The sequence below is a fragment of the Orcinus orca genome, chromosome 1, assembly GCF_937001465.1.
Source record: "Orcinus orca chromosome 1, mOrcOrc1.1, whole genome shotgun sequence".
NCBI classification, from domain to species: Eukaryota; Metazoa; Chordata; class Mammalia; order Artiodactyla; family Delphinidae; genus Orcinus; species Orcinus orca.
The window spans coordinates 178,228,645-178,242,973 of record NC_064559.1 but is presented as its reverse complement, the minus strand read 5'-3'; the positions used below and the strand labels follow the sequence as shown (position 1 = coordinate 178,242,973).

The window sequence follows — 14,329 nt, the reverse complement described above, 5'->3', positions numbered from 1 at the left end:
AACAGATCAGTGGTTGCCTGGGGACAGTGTTAGGGGAGGAATGAATTATAAGGAAGTGTAGGAAACTTTTAAGGGTGATGAATATTTTCATTATCTTTATTGTGGTATTGGTTTCATGGATGGATACATGTAAAAAAATATGTACACTATAAATATGTGCAGTTATTATATATCAGTTATACCTTTAAAAAATTTTTTTAAAAAGATTTTTCAGGGCTTCCGTGATGGCGCAGTGGTTGAGAGTCCACCTGCCGATGCAGGGGACACGGGTTCGTGTCTCGGTCCAGGAGGATCCCACATGCCGCAGAGCGGCTGGGCCCGTGAGCCATGGCTGCGGAGCCTGCGCAACCGGAGCCTGTGCTCCGCAACGGGAGAGGCCACAACAGTGAGAGGCCCATGTATTGCAAAAAAAAAAGATTTTTCAAAGATCTTATTATGAAATGTAACTTGTAAAAATTTCATTGCCTCCCTAGGTGTGTGTGTGTATATATATATATTTTTTAAATTAATTAATTTATTTATTATTTTTGGCTGAGTTGGGTCTTCATCGCTGCATGTGGGCTTTCTCTAGTTGTGGCGAGCAGGGGCTACTCTTCGTTGTGTTGTGTGGGCTTCTCATTGAGGTGGCTTCTCTTGTTAAGGAGCACAGGCTCTAGGGGCGTGGGCTTCAGTAGTTGTGGCACATGGGCTTCATTGCTCCGCGGCATGTGGGATCTCCCTGGACCAGGCCTCAAACCTGTGTCCCCTGCATTGGCAGGCATATTCTTAGCCACTGAAGTCCCCCTAGGTATATTTTAATAGGCCAATACTGAATCAACCTGTGCATAAAGTAGATGAGAGAGTCATTCCAACCAAAGTGAGGCCACATAAAGTGACACGGAAGTTGAAGAATTTTGCAAGGCCTGATCTATACACTAATTACATTTTACCTAACATTTGTTTTTTGTTGGTTTTCTGACTTAATACAGGCACATAGTAGAAACAGATTCAAGCAGTATAAAATTGAATGAAAAATGAGTTTTCTCACCCCAAATCCTCAGTTCCATACTCCTAAACTACCACTGCTGACAATTTTTTATTTATCTTTCCAGAAAATTTTCATCCTCTTAAAATACAAATTATGTTCCATTGTGCATATTGTTTTCACTTTCTGTATTAGTGTATATGGATTTGCCTTAGTCTGTTTGACAACATATATTCTTTTGAATGGATGTATCAAAATTTATTTAATCACTTTATTGTTGCATGGGGCAGAGGACAAAGGGATGACATTTAATGCCAAGAATAATCAAAGATTTAAAAAAACACATTTTATTGTGGAATATAACAGCATATATGCAGAAAAACGGTAAAACTTAAAAAATACAGTTTGACAAATAGTTATGGAACAAACACCCATGTACCCATTGGTCCTGTGAGGAATACAACATTGCCAAATTCCTAGAAGCTTCCTTTTCTGATCACAACTCCCTTCCTCCCCACAAAGGTGTGCCTCCCTAAATATATATATAGTAGTTTAGTTTTGTCTGTTTTTGAACATTACATACAAGGAATCAACTTTGGGAATTGCTTTTTTGTAAAACATTATGTTTGTATTATTTATTTTTAATTAGCTTGTCATTACTATGTATCATTCCATCATGTGAATATATGGCATGAGACTATCCATACTAAGTTGTTTTGGGTTGTTTCCAATTTATATCTATTATGAATGTAATATAATCTGTCAGTTATGCTGCTATGAATATTCTTATATATGTGCATGCACTTGTGTAAGGTATATACCCAGGAGTAGATTTAGGGAGTTACAGAGTATGTAGATCTTCAGCTTTACCAGATAATGTCAAACTGTCTCCTTAAGTAGTGGTACCAATTTATACTGGCACCAATAAATAGTGTATGAGAGTGTCTTTGTTCCTCATCAACACTTGATGTTGCCAGACTTTTAAATTTTTGCTAAACTACTGGGTGCATAATGATATCTCATATTGGTTTTAATTAGCATTTCCCTGATTAGTAGTGAACTTAGTATGATTGTCATTTGGATTTCCCATTGTATTAGTGTTTATTCAGGTCTTTTGTCCATTTAAAAACAGAGTTGTCTTTTTCTTACTGATTTACAGGAATTCTCTATGTTCTGGTTTCAAGTCTTTTATTGATTATGTGTATCATAAATACTTCTTTTTCCACTTTGTGGTTTGTCTTTTTAATATTCTTAATAGTGTCTTTTAATGAATGGAAGTTCTTAACTTTAATGTAGTTCAATTTATCAATCATTTGTCTTATGGTTAGTGTTTTTCTGTCTTGTAATCCTTGCTTTCTGGGATTTTGATTTTTGCTTTTATTGAATCTATAAATCAATTTAAGAGGAATTGATTATCTTAAATTATTGATATCATTTGTGATCATGGACTGTCTTTCCATTTATTTTTTAATGTATATAAACAAAGTTTTATAATTTTCCCTACAAAATCTTGCACATTTTTAAAATATTTATTGCTAGGTACTTCATATTTTTGGGTACTATTAATGCTATATTTATTAAGAATTTAATTTTCTAATGATTGCTAGTATTAAAAGTATAATTATTTTTATATATTGACTATACCTACCAATGTTGCTAAAATTTCTCATCTTAATAATTTATTTGAAGATTTAAAATTTTTTCTACCTGTACAGTCCTATCTGGGAATAATGATACTTTCGTTTCTTCCTTTCCAATTTGATTCCTTTTAATTCTTTTATTTACCTTACTATACTGGCTAGGATCTCCAGTATTATCTTGAATAGGAGACATACTTGTCTGGTTAATGATATTAGAGAAAAAGTATTCAGTGGTATGATGTTTGATTAAGGGTTGGGTTTTTTTTTTAATGATACCCTTTGCCAGGTTAAGAAAGTTCTCTTTCATTCCTAGTTTGTTAAGAGCTTTTATTAGGAATTAATGTTGAGTTTATAAAATGGTTTTTCTATAGCTATTGAGGTAATGAAGTAATTTAGAACTTTCATCTGTTAATGTGAGAATTTCATTGATTAATTTTTCTAATGTCTTGCATTCCTGGGATAAATCCAACTTGTTCATGATTTGTTATCCTTTCTAAATATTATAGATTCAGTTTGATAAAATTTTGTTTACGTTTTTGTATCTGTGTTTATGAGTGAGGTTGCCCTGTGAGTTTTCTTTTTGTATTATCGTTGTCAGGCTTTAATATCAAGGTCTGGCTAGCCAGTGTTAGCCAACCTTTTTTTTCATTATTGCCTCCATAATGACACTTTTTAAAGTTTCTTTTATTTTGTTTGTTTAATTTATTTTATTTTTGGCTGCGTTGGGTCTTCCTTGCTGTGCTTGGGCTTTTCTATAGTTGCGGCGAGTGGGGGCTACTCTTCATTGCAATGCACAGGCTTCTCATTGCAGTGGCTTCTCTTGTTGCGAAGCACGGGCTCTAGGCGCACAGGCTCAGTAGTTGTGGCTTGTGGGCTCTAGAGAGCAGGCTCAGTAGTTGTGGTGCATGGGCTTAGTTGCTCCACGGCATGTGGGATCTTCCCAGACCAGGGCTCGAACCTGTGTCCCCTGCATTGGCAGGCGGATTCTTAACCACTATGCCACCAGGGAAACCCAATAATGACACTTCTTAGATAATTTTTTCTGTCTCTCTCCCATGAAATTTTAATGGCACTGATATACAGTAATTCTATTTTTGTACTGTAGGCATCTGCACTTTGTACTTGAAAGGGTAAGATTTTTCCCCCCCTAGAAATCAGTTTGCACTCCCTTGGGGGCAATATTGTCTCATTGAGAATGCATGGTCTCGCTTCATAAAATAGATTGGACTGTGCTCCCTCTTTTTTTACGTGGTTATTTTTTAAAATTTAAATGACATTTTTATTCATGAAGCTGATTGATGTAATTTTCATTCACCTCTTAATATTTACTTAGGAGAAATTTGAACAAACTCACCAGCCTCTGCAAAGGGAACATCAGAAACATCAAGAACTTGTGCATCAGTTTAAAAAAAGTCTGAGTGAGGTAAGAAAAAATTACAATCTTTTCTTAATAATAGTAGCTAGTTACAGGTTAGCTTTTATCTTGGAAGTATTTTGTTTGAATATATTAAAATGTACAAATCCATGCTAAAAGATATCAGTTGTGCATAAGAGTATTATAAACACATCACAAAAATTTGGGAAGAAGAAAAAAGTCAATCACCCATTTAACACAATAGCTGATTTTTATTGAATGTATCAAAGCTTAAACAATCGATGTGTGTTATGTCCTTTGAAAAATCACCTTGGGACAGTACACACTTCTTCCCAAATACGTTTGGAGCTTCTTTTGGCGGGGGAGTCCTTTAGACTGTATAGCACATTATTTTACATATAATTAATTCTGTTTGTAGAAATTAGTTTTTGATCTGGGGAAATGTTATTAAGAGCTACATCCAGTGAATAAAACATATACAGAGAGTTTAACAATGGGAAGTAACCCAAGATAAATATATATGGATGAAACTGTATATCCATCATAGTATTATTTTCAATAGCAAAAATTGGAAACTACCAAAATGTTGAAATGATTATATAAATTATCTGCACCCACTGGAATATTATATAGCCTTTAAAAATAATCATTACAAAATCTGTACAGCAATATAGAAAAATGTTCCTCATATAATGTTAAATGAAAAAGCCAGACAGAAACGTGTATATAGATTAGGATTATGACTATGTAAAGAATGTACATAAATAAAAAATACTGCAAGGAAATATACCAGTAAGCTAAAAATAGTTTTGTTATGTAGATGGTATTGGTTATTTTCTTATTTTTTAGAAAAATTTGTGTAATGATTATATTCATATAAAATAAATACATATCTCGGGGATCAAAAGCAAAATATCATTGAGGTTGAATTTCTTACTTAGTTTTTAAAATGCTTTGAAAGTAATTGTAGGAAAGGAGCTCTAAACATGATTTGAGCCTTAATTGTGTACATACCTTGAAATTAAATGAAATACCTTATGTAAAGGCATTTTATAAACTATATTTAATTACCATATAAATGAGTATTTTCACTCTCTGTGGCCAGATGATAATTTTTATCATTAAATTTCTATTATATAACCATAATCTCTTAGATATGTTAGGTTTGAACCTTGTGAAATTGCATGTTTATAGGTTAAAAACAATCAAATATCACCATTTTTCTATGGTTCAACCTAATAAAATAAATGCACATAAATATTCTGTTTGCTACTCTTCTTTATTGGCTTTCAAACATTTTTAGGTAATAGCACGATGTCATAAGGGTATATTTACTTTTTGGTGTACTACTAACAATGGTTTTATTTCAGTCCCATGATGAAGACCCAGAAAAAGGTAAAATATCACAAAACTGCAGAGAGAAAGATATGGAACAAGTAACAAGGAGGTTAGGGATGGCCCACGAAGAGATCCAAAGGCTCACTGATGAACTGCAAGGGAAGGAGAAAGAACAGAGTAAATTAGGTAAGCTGTGGTTACAGATGAACATGTCTAACAATGTTTTAAGTGTAGTGATCCTACTCAGGTTGGAACATGAGAGCACTGAGAAAAAAAATCTTTTAAGATAAACACATAAAAGTCTGATATACAGCCTCATTTTCTACAGTGTCCAGAAATTTTTATTGAAGCATAGCATAACATACCTACCAAAAAGTGTACAACTCCAATATTTACACTACCCAGTGCAAGAAATCTCCAGCAGTCTGGAAGCCCTGTTTCTTCTTCCTATGTCTACATATTCTCTCCTCCCCAAAAATAATGACTCTCCTCACTTTTAAGGTTATTTCTGAGTTTTGACTACAGGGAGTATGCATCCTTTAGTTTGTTTCTTTCGTTCAATCTTATGCTTGTGAGATTCATTTATGTTGTTGCATGTAGCAGTAGTTTGTTCACTTTTGTTGTTTGTACTCTAGTGTTCCATTGAATAAGCCTACTCAATGTATTCTATTTATCCATTCTACTGATGATGGACAATTATGTTGTTTCCAGTTGTGCTCTATTATGAATTTTGCTGCTATGAATATTCTTGTGCTTATCTGTACATCTCTGATCATGACATTCCTAAGAGTAGAATTAGTAGATCAAAGGGTTACGGGTTTGTTCTACTTTGGTAGATACTGCCATACTGTCTTCCAAATAGTTGTATTAACTTAAGGTCTTCTCAGTTGTATATGAGATTTTGGTTGCTTCACATTCTTTATCAATACTCAGTATTGTCAGTCTTATTAATTTTACCTTTTCTGATGAGTATGTACTAGTATTTAATTGTGGCTTTACTTTGCATTTCCCTGACAGCTAACGATGTGAAAATCCTTTAACATGTTTGTTGTTGTTGTTATTGCTCATTTAGATATACTATTTTGTGAAGTTCCTGCTCAAGTCTTGCACATATTTTTCTATTGGGTTGTATCTTTATGTTTTGTAGGAGTTTATTAATTTGTAGGAGTTTTCTGTATATTCTGGATATGAGCCTTTTGTTGGATATAAATGTCATGTTAAGTTTTTTTGCCATATAGAAATGCTAATATTTATCAAATCAGATTTAACCAAGTTATTCTTTATGGCGTCTGGGTTTTCATGTGTAAAGCCTTTTCTGTATCACTACACAATTATTGAAAATGTTCTCCTCTGGTGTTTTTTTTTTCTTTTAGTGCGTTTATGGATTTATTATTTATGTTTCAATCTTTGCTTTATCTATAATTTATTTTAGCATGAAATTTAAATTTTTTAAATGATTTCCTCTCTATATAATTTGCAATAATTAAAGAAATTAGACTGATTCTTTTTCATGCAGTATATATGTTACTGTAGGATCATTTCTTAGAAATGTTAAATGTATAAAACAATAATGATCCTGCCAAATTGATTGTGGAATTAAAAACAAAGAATATCAGGAGGGTTGAGATTTTGTTAAGAATGCATTTTAAACAGTGAACACAAATGACCTTTTCAGAATGATGGAAAATTGGGCGAATGGGTACACAATTGCATATATTTGTCAAAATTCATCAAATTACTTAAAAGGATGAATTTTACTGTATGCAAAGTATTATCTCAATAAACCCAATTAGAAAAAAAAAGAAATTTGGCCACGTGAGTCTAATGAGAAGCAGTCTGCTACTTGTAGTACAGAAGGACAAAGGAAAGAGCAGGAGCCCTGTTATGTTTAGTTACATTTGGATGCAGCAGAACACAATCACATAGCACCCTGTTCCATCAGCACTTGGTTGCTCTGGTGGATCCTAAACTATTAATTGAAAACTGTCTGCACAGTGAGTATCCCCAGGGGACCGCTGGCAAGCTGAGTTAGCAAGTCCTTTTAAAATATCACATGTAGTGTCAGTGTGGGTTTTACGTGTTACTTCTTGAATCATCCATCAATTTATATAAGCCAGAATTTATCCCTAGGTGTATGTGTTACATGATAGTGTTTCCCAAGTATTAGCCTATTTATTTCAACAAACTGACTCTTTTAAATGAAGGACTTTATTTTAGTTTATTTTCTAGCTCTCTTTATATCACACCCAAAAATTTGGATGGGAATGAAAAATTTTGGCCAATAATAAAAGTAATTTTCAATAATAAAAAAGAATACACGCCAAATATTTATTTATTCTCCAATAAATAAATTACAAGAAAAAGATGAATTTTTAAAGGTTTGAAGGAATTATTAACCAAATATAATGTGTGGCCTTTACTGGATTCTGATTCAAACAGGTTTTTTAACATTTATGAAACAGTTGGAAGTTTGAATGCTAATTGGCTATTTGTATTAAGGAATTCTTGTTAAATTTCCTTAATCACACATAATGGTATTGAGTTTATATTTTAGAAGAGTCCTTATCTTTTAGACATACATAGTGAAATATTTATAGATGAATGATATGATGTCTGGGAGATGCTTCAAAATAATACAGGCCCCTACCTCACACCCACACAAAAATTAACTGAAAGTGGACCACAGAACTAAACGTAAGAGTTAAAATTATAAAATGCTTAGAAGAAAACACAGGAGTAAATCCTTATGATCTGGAGTTAGGCAATCATATGTTAGATATAACACCAAAAGCAAGAGTGATAAGAGAAAACCTAATAAATTGTACTTACTCCAAGTTTAAAATTTCTGTATTTCAAAATATACTAAGAAGAAAGTGAAAAGACAAACCATAGACTGAGAGAAATATTTGCAAATTATGTGTTTGATGTTGGACTCATATCCAGAATATATGAAGAATTCTCACATATTCTTTTATATTATTATAAAAAGACAGCCCAATTTTAAAATAAACAAAATAAAATTTGAGTAGACATTTCTTTAGAGAAGGTATATGAATGGCCAATAGGCACATGAAAAGATGCTCAACATCATTGGTCATTAGGGAAGTGCAAATTAAAACAATGAGATCCCTCTTCACACCCTCTAGAATGGCTGTAATAAAAAAGACAATGACAAGTGTTGGCAAGGAGTGTAGAAATTGGAACATTGCTGATGGGATTATAAAATGATGCAGACACTTTGGAAAACAATTTGGCAGTTTCTCGAGGTGTTAAATGTAAAATTATCATGTGACTCAGCAATTCCACTCCTGCGTGACTCAGGAGAAATGAAGACGTATGTCCACTCAAAAACTTGTATGAGAAATTAACACAACATTGTAAGTCAACTACACTTCAGTAAAATAAATTTAAAAATAAACCTTGTATGTGAATATTCAGAGCACTATTATTTACAGTAGCCAAAACATAGAAACAACTCAAACGTCCATCATTTGGTGAGTAGATAAACAAAACGTGGTATATCCATCCTGTGCAGAAAATAGTTAATATAGAAAACCTGCTAGTGGGAAGCTGCTGCATAGCACAGGGAGATAAGCTTGATGCTTTGTGATGACCTAGAGGGGTGGAAGAATAGGGAGGGTAGGAGGGAGGCTCAAGAGGGAGGGGATATGGGGATACATGTATCCATATAGCTGATTCAATTTATTGTACAGCAGAAACTAACACAACATTGTAATGCAATTATACTCCAATAAAGATGTAAAAAAAAAAGAAGAAGAAGAAAACTTGACACTGCTGTCCTTAGAAAGTCCTGCTTGTCAGGTTAGCCCTTGGCTAGCATCTGGAAACTTGCATTTGGGGAAGGTTCCCAGCATTCCCCAATTTGTAATAGTGGCTCACTGTGCTTGACCTCTTTGTACAAACAATATGATTTATGCTGAAAACCTGCTTTCCTTCTGAGAGTCTGGGATTTTGATGTGTCCTAGGCAGAAGGTGGCGTCTATGTCACCAGCCCCCAATAAATATGTTGGCCACCAAGTCTGTAATGAATTTTCCTGGTAGACAACATTTCACACGAATTGTCAATTCGTTGCTGGAGAAATTAAGCACATCCTGTGTGACTCCGCTGGGAGAAGACTCTCGGAAGCTTGTGCCTGATTTCCTCGTGCACCTTTTCTGTGTGATTGGGAATGATCTCTTACAAGATTCATGTTAGTGTCTTACTTCTGGGAGATTCCTCAACTTGCCGTTATAGAAAACCTATCAGCCATACCATTGGTGATGAGTAAACCACAGGAGGCAAAGTGATTAAACCTGGGTTAGAGCACCCAAATCCAAAAGACTCCAATGCCCCTTGTACTTTCCTTACGCCCTTCTGCTCTCCTCATAAAATTCTTGAATAGTACCAAAAGCTATTTCCTGGAATTTTGCTATTTTGATATTTCTAGAAACTACTGGCAAAATTCTAAATATTATTAATTGCAGGAATTAATTTTAAGTATTTCTGTGTGTAATTTCTTTTTACTAAACTGGTAGTACCATGCTTAAAAACTTTCAGCTGTTCCTGTTGTTTACAGTAGTCCAAACTCTTCAGCATAGAATCTGGTTAGGGAAACAGGGAAAGATTACAAGATCAGATGATATCAAGGACAGGGATAAATATAAGGTGTAGTAGGAATATTAAGAGGGGAATCTGGAAAACATTCCGGGAGGAGGTGACATTTATGCAGAAAGTCAGGGGACAGCCATCAGAAAGTGTTCAAAGAGAAATAGTCGTTTGAAATTTGATTATTATACTAATCAGTTGCTCCATACACAAATATTTTGTTCTTTTTTTTCTTTTAGATTCTGCACTTGAGAAGTCTCGACTAGAAATTGAGAAATTGAAAGAAAATTTGATAAAGCTGAAAGAAAATGGTGAGTCATTTTAACAGATATAACATTTAATAATAAAATATTAAACAATAATATAATTTGTTAAGTAATATTTTTAAATAATATTACTTAATAAATATAATAATATTACTACTACTGCTACTGAGGCAGGGTCCCAGGCTGAACAGTTGGAGTTCGTCCCCTGTGGACAGATACTCCAAAATAGCAGGAGGGAGGAGAAGCTAAGCCCTGCCCAGACAAAAGATAAAAGACCACATATTCCTCATTCTCGAAGGAGGAGACCTTCCTGACTACACACATGCAGAAAGGATCCTTGAAGGTCGAAAAGGGAGGGGGCGCCACCCCATAGTAGGTGATGTCAGGCTACCCATAGGCCTCTTCACTAGAATCCATCTTGGCCAAGAGATGTGCGCGCACACGTGGGAGGACCCTGAGAAATATCAAATACAAGCTCAGGCCAGGCAAAGCAAGATGATTGGCCAAGGAAACCTGGAAGAAATGCTCCATAAAAGTGAATCAAACTACCACGAGGGTGCGACCCTCTCTCTGAGCCCCCCAGTGTGTCTATCCATAGGTACCCTTTTTCCTCCTAATAAACACTTTACTTGTTTCACTACTTTCTGTCTTTGTGGGAATCATTTCTGCAGAGCTGTATGGGCCAGGGCTTTGTCACTGCCCACTGGTCTAGTGCCTAGGATTCAGCACTCTCACTGTCGCAGCCTGACTTTAATCTCTGGCTGGGAACCAAAATCCTGCTTCAAGCCGCTGCAGACTGAGGCCACCCTAGATCACTATTATTACTATATCTACTGCTATTACTATTACTACCACTTGTTGCTTCCAAACAGGTACACTGTCAGGCATTTTATTTTATTTATTTATTAAAAAAAATTTTTAACATCTTTATTGGAGTATAATTGCTTTACAATGGTGTGTTAGTTTCTGCTTTATAACAAAGTGAACCAGTTATACATATACATATGTCCCCATATCTCTTCACTCTTGCGTCTCCCTCCCTCCCACCCTCCCTATCCCACCCCTCTAGCTGGTCACAAAGCACCCAGCTGATCTCACTGTGCTATGGGGCTGCTTCCCACTAGCTATCTATCTATTTAACGTTTGGTAGTGTATATATGTCCATGTCGCTCTCTCATTTTGTCACAACTTAACCTTCCCCCTCTGCATATCCTCAAGTCTATTCGCTAGTAGGACTGCGTCTTTACTCCCATCTTGCCCCTAGGTTCTTTATGACCTTTTTCTTTTTTAGATTCCATATATATATGTTAGCATATGGTATTTGTTTTTCTCTTTCTGACTAACTTCACTCTGTATGACGGTCTCTAGGTCCATCCACCTCACTACCAATAACTCAATTTCATTTCCTTTTATGGCTGAGTAATATTCCATTGTATATATGTGCCACATCTTCTTTATCCATTCATCTGTCGATGGACATTTAGGTTGCTTCCATGTCCTGGCTATTGTAAATAGAGCTGCAATGAACATTGGGGTACATGACTCTTTTTGAAGTATGGTTTTCTCAGGGTATATGCCCAGTAGTGGGATTGCTGGGTCGTATGGTAGTTCTATTTTTAGTTGTTTAAGGAACCTCCATACTGTTCTCCATAGTGGCTGTATGAATTTACATTCCCACCAACAGTGCAAGAGGGTTCCCTTTTCTCCACACCCTCTCCAGCATTTATTGTTTCTAGATTTTTTGATGATGGCCATTCAGACCAGTGTGAGATGATATCTCATTGTAGTTTTGATTTGCATTTCTCTAATGATTAATGATGTTGAGCATTCTTTCATGTGTTTGTTGGCAATCTGTATATCTTCTTTGGAGAAATGTCTATTTAGGTCTTCTGCCCATTGTTGGATTGGGTTGTTTGTTTCTTTGATATTGAGCTGCATGAGCTGCTTGGAAATTTTGGACATTAATCCTTTGTCAGTTGCTTCATTTGCAAATATTTTCTCCCATTCTGAGGGTTGTCTTTTTGTCTTGTTTATGGTTTCCTTTGCTGTGCAAAAGCTTTTAAGTTTCATTAGGTCCCATTTGTTTATTTTTATTTCCATTTCTCTAGGAGGTGGGTCAAAAAGGATCTTGCTGTGATTTATGTCATAGAGTATTCTGCATATGTTTTGCTCTAAGAATTTGATAGTGTCTGCCCTTACATTTAGGTCTTTAATCCATTTTGAGTTTATTTTTGTGTATGGTGTTAGGGAGTGTTCTAATTTCATTCCTTTACATGTAGCTGTCCAGTTTTCCCAGCACCACTTATTGAAGAGGCTATCTTTTTTCCACTGTGTATTCTTGCCTACCTTATCAAGATAAGGTAAGATAAGATATGTGCGTGGGTTTATCTCTGGGCTTTCTATGCTGTTCCATTGATCTACATTTCTGTTTTTGTGCCAGTACCATACTGTCTTGATTACTGTAACTTTGTAGTATAGTCTGAAGTCAGGGAGCCTGATTCCTCCAGCTCCGTTTTTCTTTCTCAAGATTGCTTTGGCTCTTCGGGGTCTTTTGTGTTTCCATACAAATTGTGAAATATTTTGTTCTAGTTCTGTGAAAAATGCCAGTGGTAGTTTGATAGGGATTGCATTGAATCTGTAGATTGCTTTGGGTAGTAGAGTCATTTTCACAATGTTGATTTTTCCAATCCAAGAACATGGTATATCTCTCCATCTATTTGTATCATCTTTAATTTCTTTCATCAGTGTCTTATAATTTTCTGCATACGGGTCTTTTGTCTCCTTAAGTAGGTTTATTCCTAGATATTTTATTCTTTTTGTTGCAATGGTAAATGGGAGTGTTTTCTTAATGTCACTTTCAGATTTTTCATCATTAGTGTATATGAATGCAAGAAATTTCTGTGCATGAATTTTGTATCCTGCTACTTTACCAAATTCATTGATTAGCTCCAGTAGTTTTCTGGTGGCATCTTTAGGATTCTCTATGTATAGTATCATGTCATCTGCAAAGAGTGACAGCGTTACTTCTTCTTTTCCGATTTAGATTCCTTTTATTTCTTTTTCTTCTCTGATTGCTGTGGCTAAAACTTCCAAAACTATGTTGAATAAGAGTGGTGAGAGTGTGCAACCTTGTCTTGTTCCTGATCTTAGTGGAAATGGTTTCAGTTTTTCACCATTGAGGACGATGTTGGCTGTGGGTTTGTCATATATGGCCTTTATTATGTTGAGGAAGGTTCCCTCTATGCCTACTTTCTGGACAGTTTTTATCATAAATGGGTGTTGAATTTTGTGGAAAGCTGTCTCCACATCGATTGAGATGATCATATGATTTTTCTCCTTCAATTTGTAAATATGGTGTATCACATTGATTGATTTGCGTATATGGAAGAATCCTTGCATTCCTGGGATAAACCCCACTTGATCATGGTGTATGATCCTTTTAATGTGCTGATGGATTCTGTTTGCTAGTATTTTGTTCAGGATTTTTGCATCTATGTTCATCAGTGATATTGGCCTATAGTTTTCTTTCTTTGTGACATCTTTGTCTGGTTTTGGTATCAGGGTGATGGTAGCCTTGTAGAATGAGTTTGTGAGTGTTCCTCCCTCTGCTATATTTTGGAAGAGTTTGAGAAGGATAGGTGTTAGCTCTTCGCTAAATGTTTGATAGAATTCACTTGTGAAGCCGTCTATCTGGTCCTGGGCTTTTGTTTGTTGCAAGATTTTTAATCACAGTTTCAATTTCTGTCTTGTGATTGGTCTGTTTATATTTTCTATTTCTCCCTGGTTTAGTCTCGGAAGGTTTTGCATTTCTAAGAATTTGTCCATTTCTTCCAGGTTGTCCATTGTATTGGCATATAGTTGCTTGTAGTAATCTCTCATGTTCCTTTGTATTTCTGCAGTGTCAGTTGTTACTTCTCCTTTTTCATTTCTAATTGTATTGATTTGAGTCTTTTCCCTTTTTATCCTGATGAGTCTGGCTAATGGTTTATCAATTTTATCTTCTCAAAGAACCAGCTTTTAGTTGTATTGATCTTTGCTATTGTTTCCTTCATTTCTTTTTCATTTATTTCTGATCTGATCTATATGATTTCTTTCCTTCTGCAAACTTTGGGTTTTTTTGTTCTTCTTTCTCTAATAGCT

The 14,329-nt window shown here is 35.0% G+C and overlaps 1 protein-coding gene across 6 annotated transcripts in view; it reads left to right on the top strand.

Annotated features, from left to right (window-relative positions):
* The window catches only part of CCDC30 (coiled-coil domain containing 30), a 169,115-nt gene that overhangs the window by 26,087 nt on the left and 128,699 nt on the right, over positions 1–14,329 (top strand). For 5 of the 6 annotated variants that reach the window (XM_049699117.1, XM_033421967.2, XM_049699114.1 and 2 more), the window contains 3 exons: positions 3,938–4,027; positions 5,350–5,503; positions 10,163–10,234. In XM_049699117.1, coding sequence (XP_049555074.1) covers positions 3,938–4,027; positions 5,350–5,503; positions 10,163–10,234 — 316 coding nt within the window. Of the gene's footprint in view, positions 1–3,937; positions 4,028–5,334; positions 5,504–10,162; positions 10,235–14,329 lie in introns of those variants that run through there. The other variant, XM_004266716.3, reaches the window with a different exon arrangement.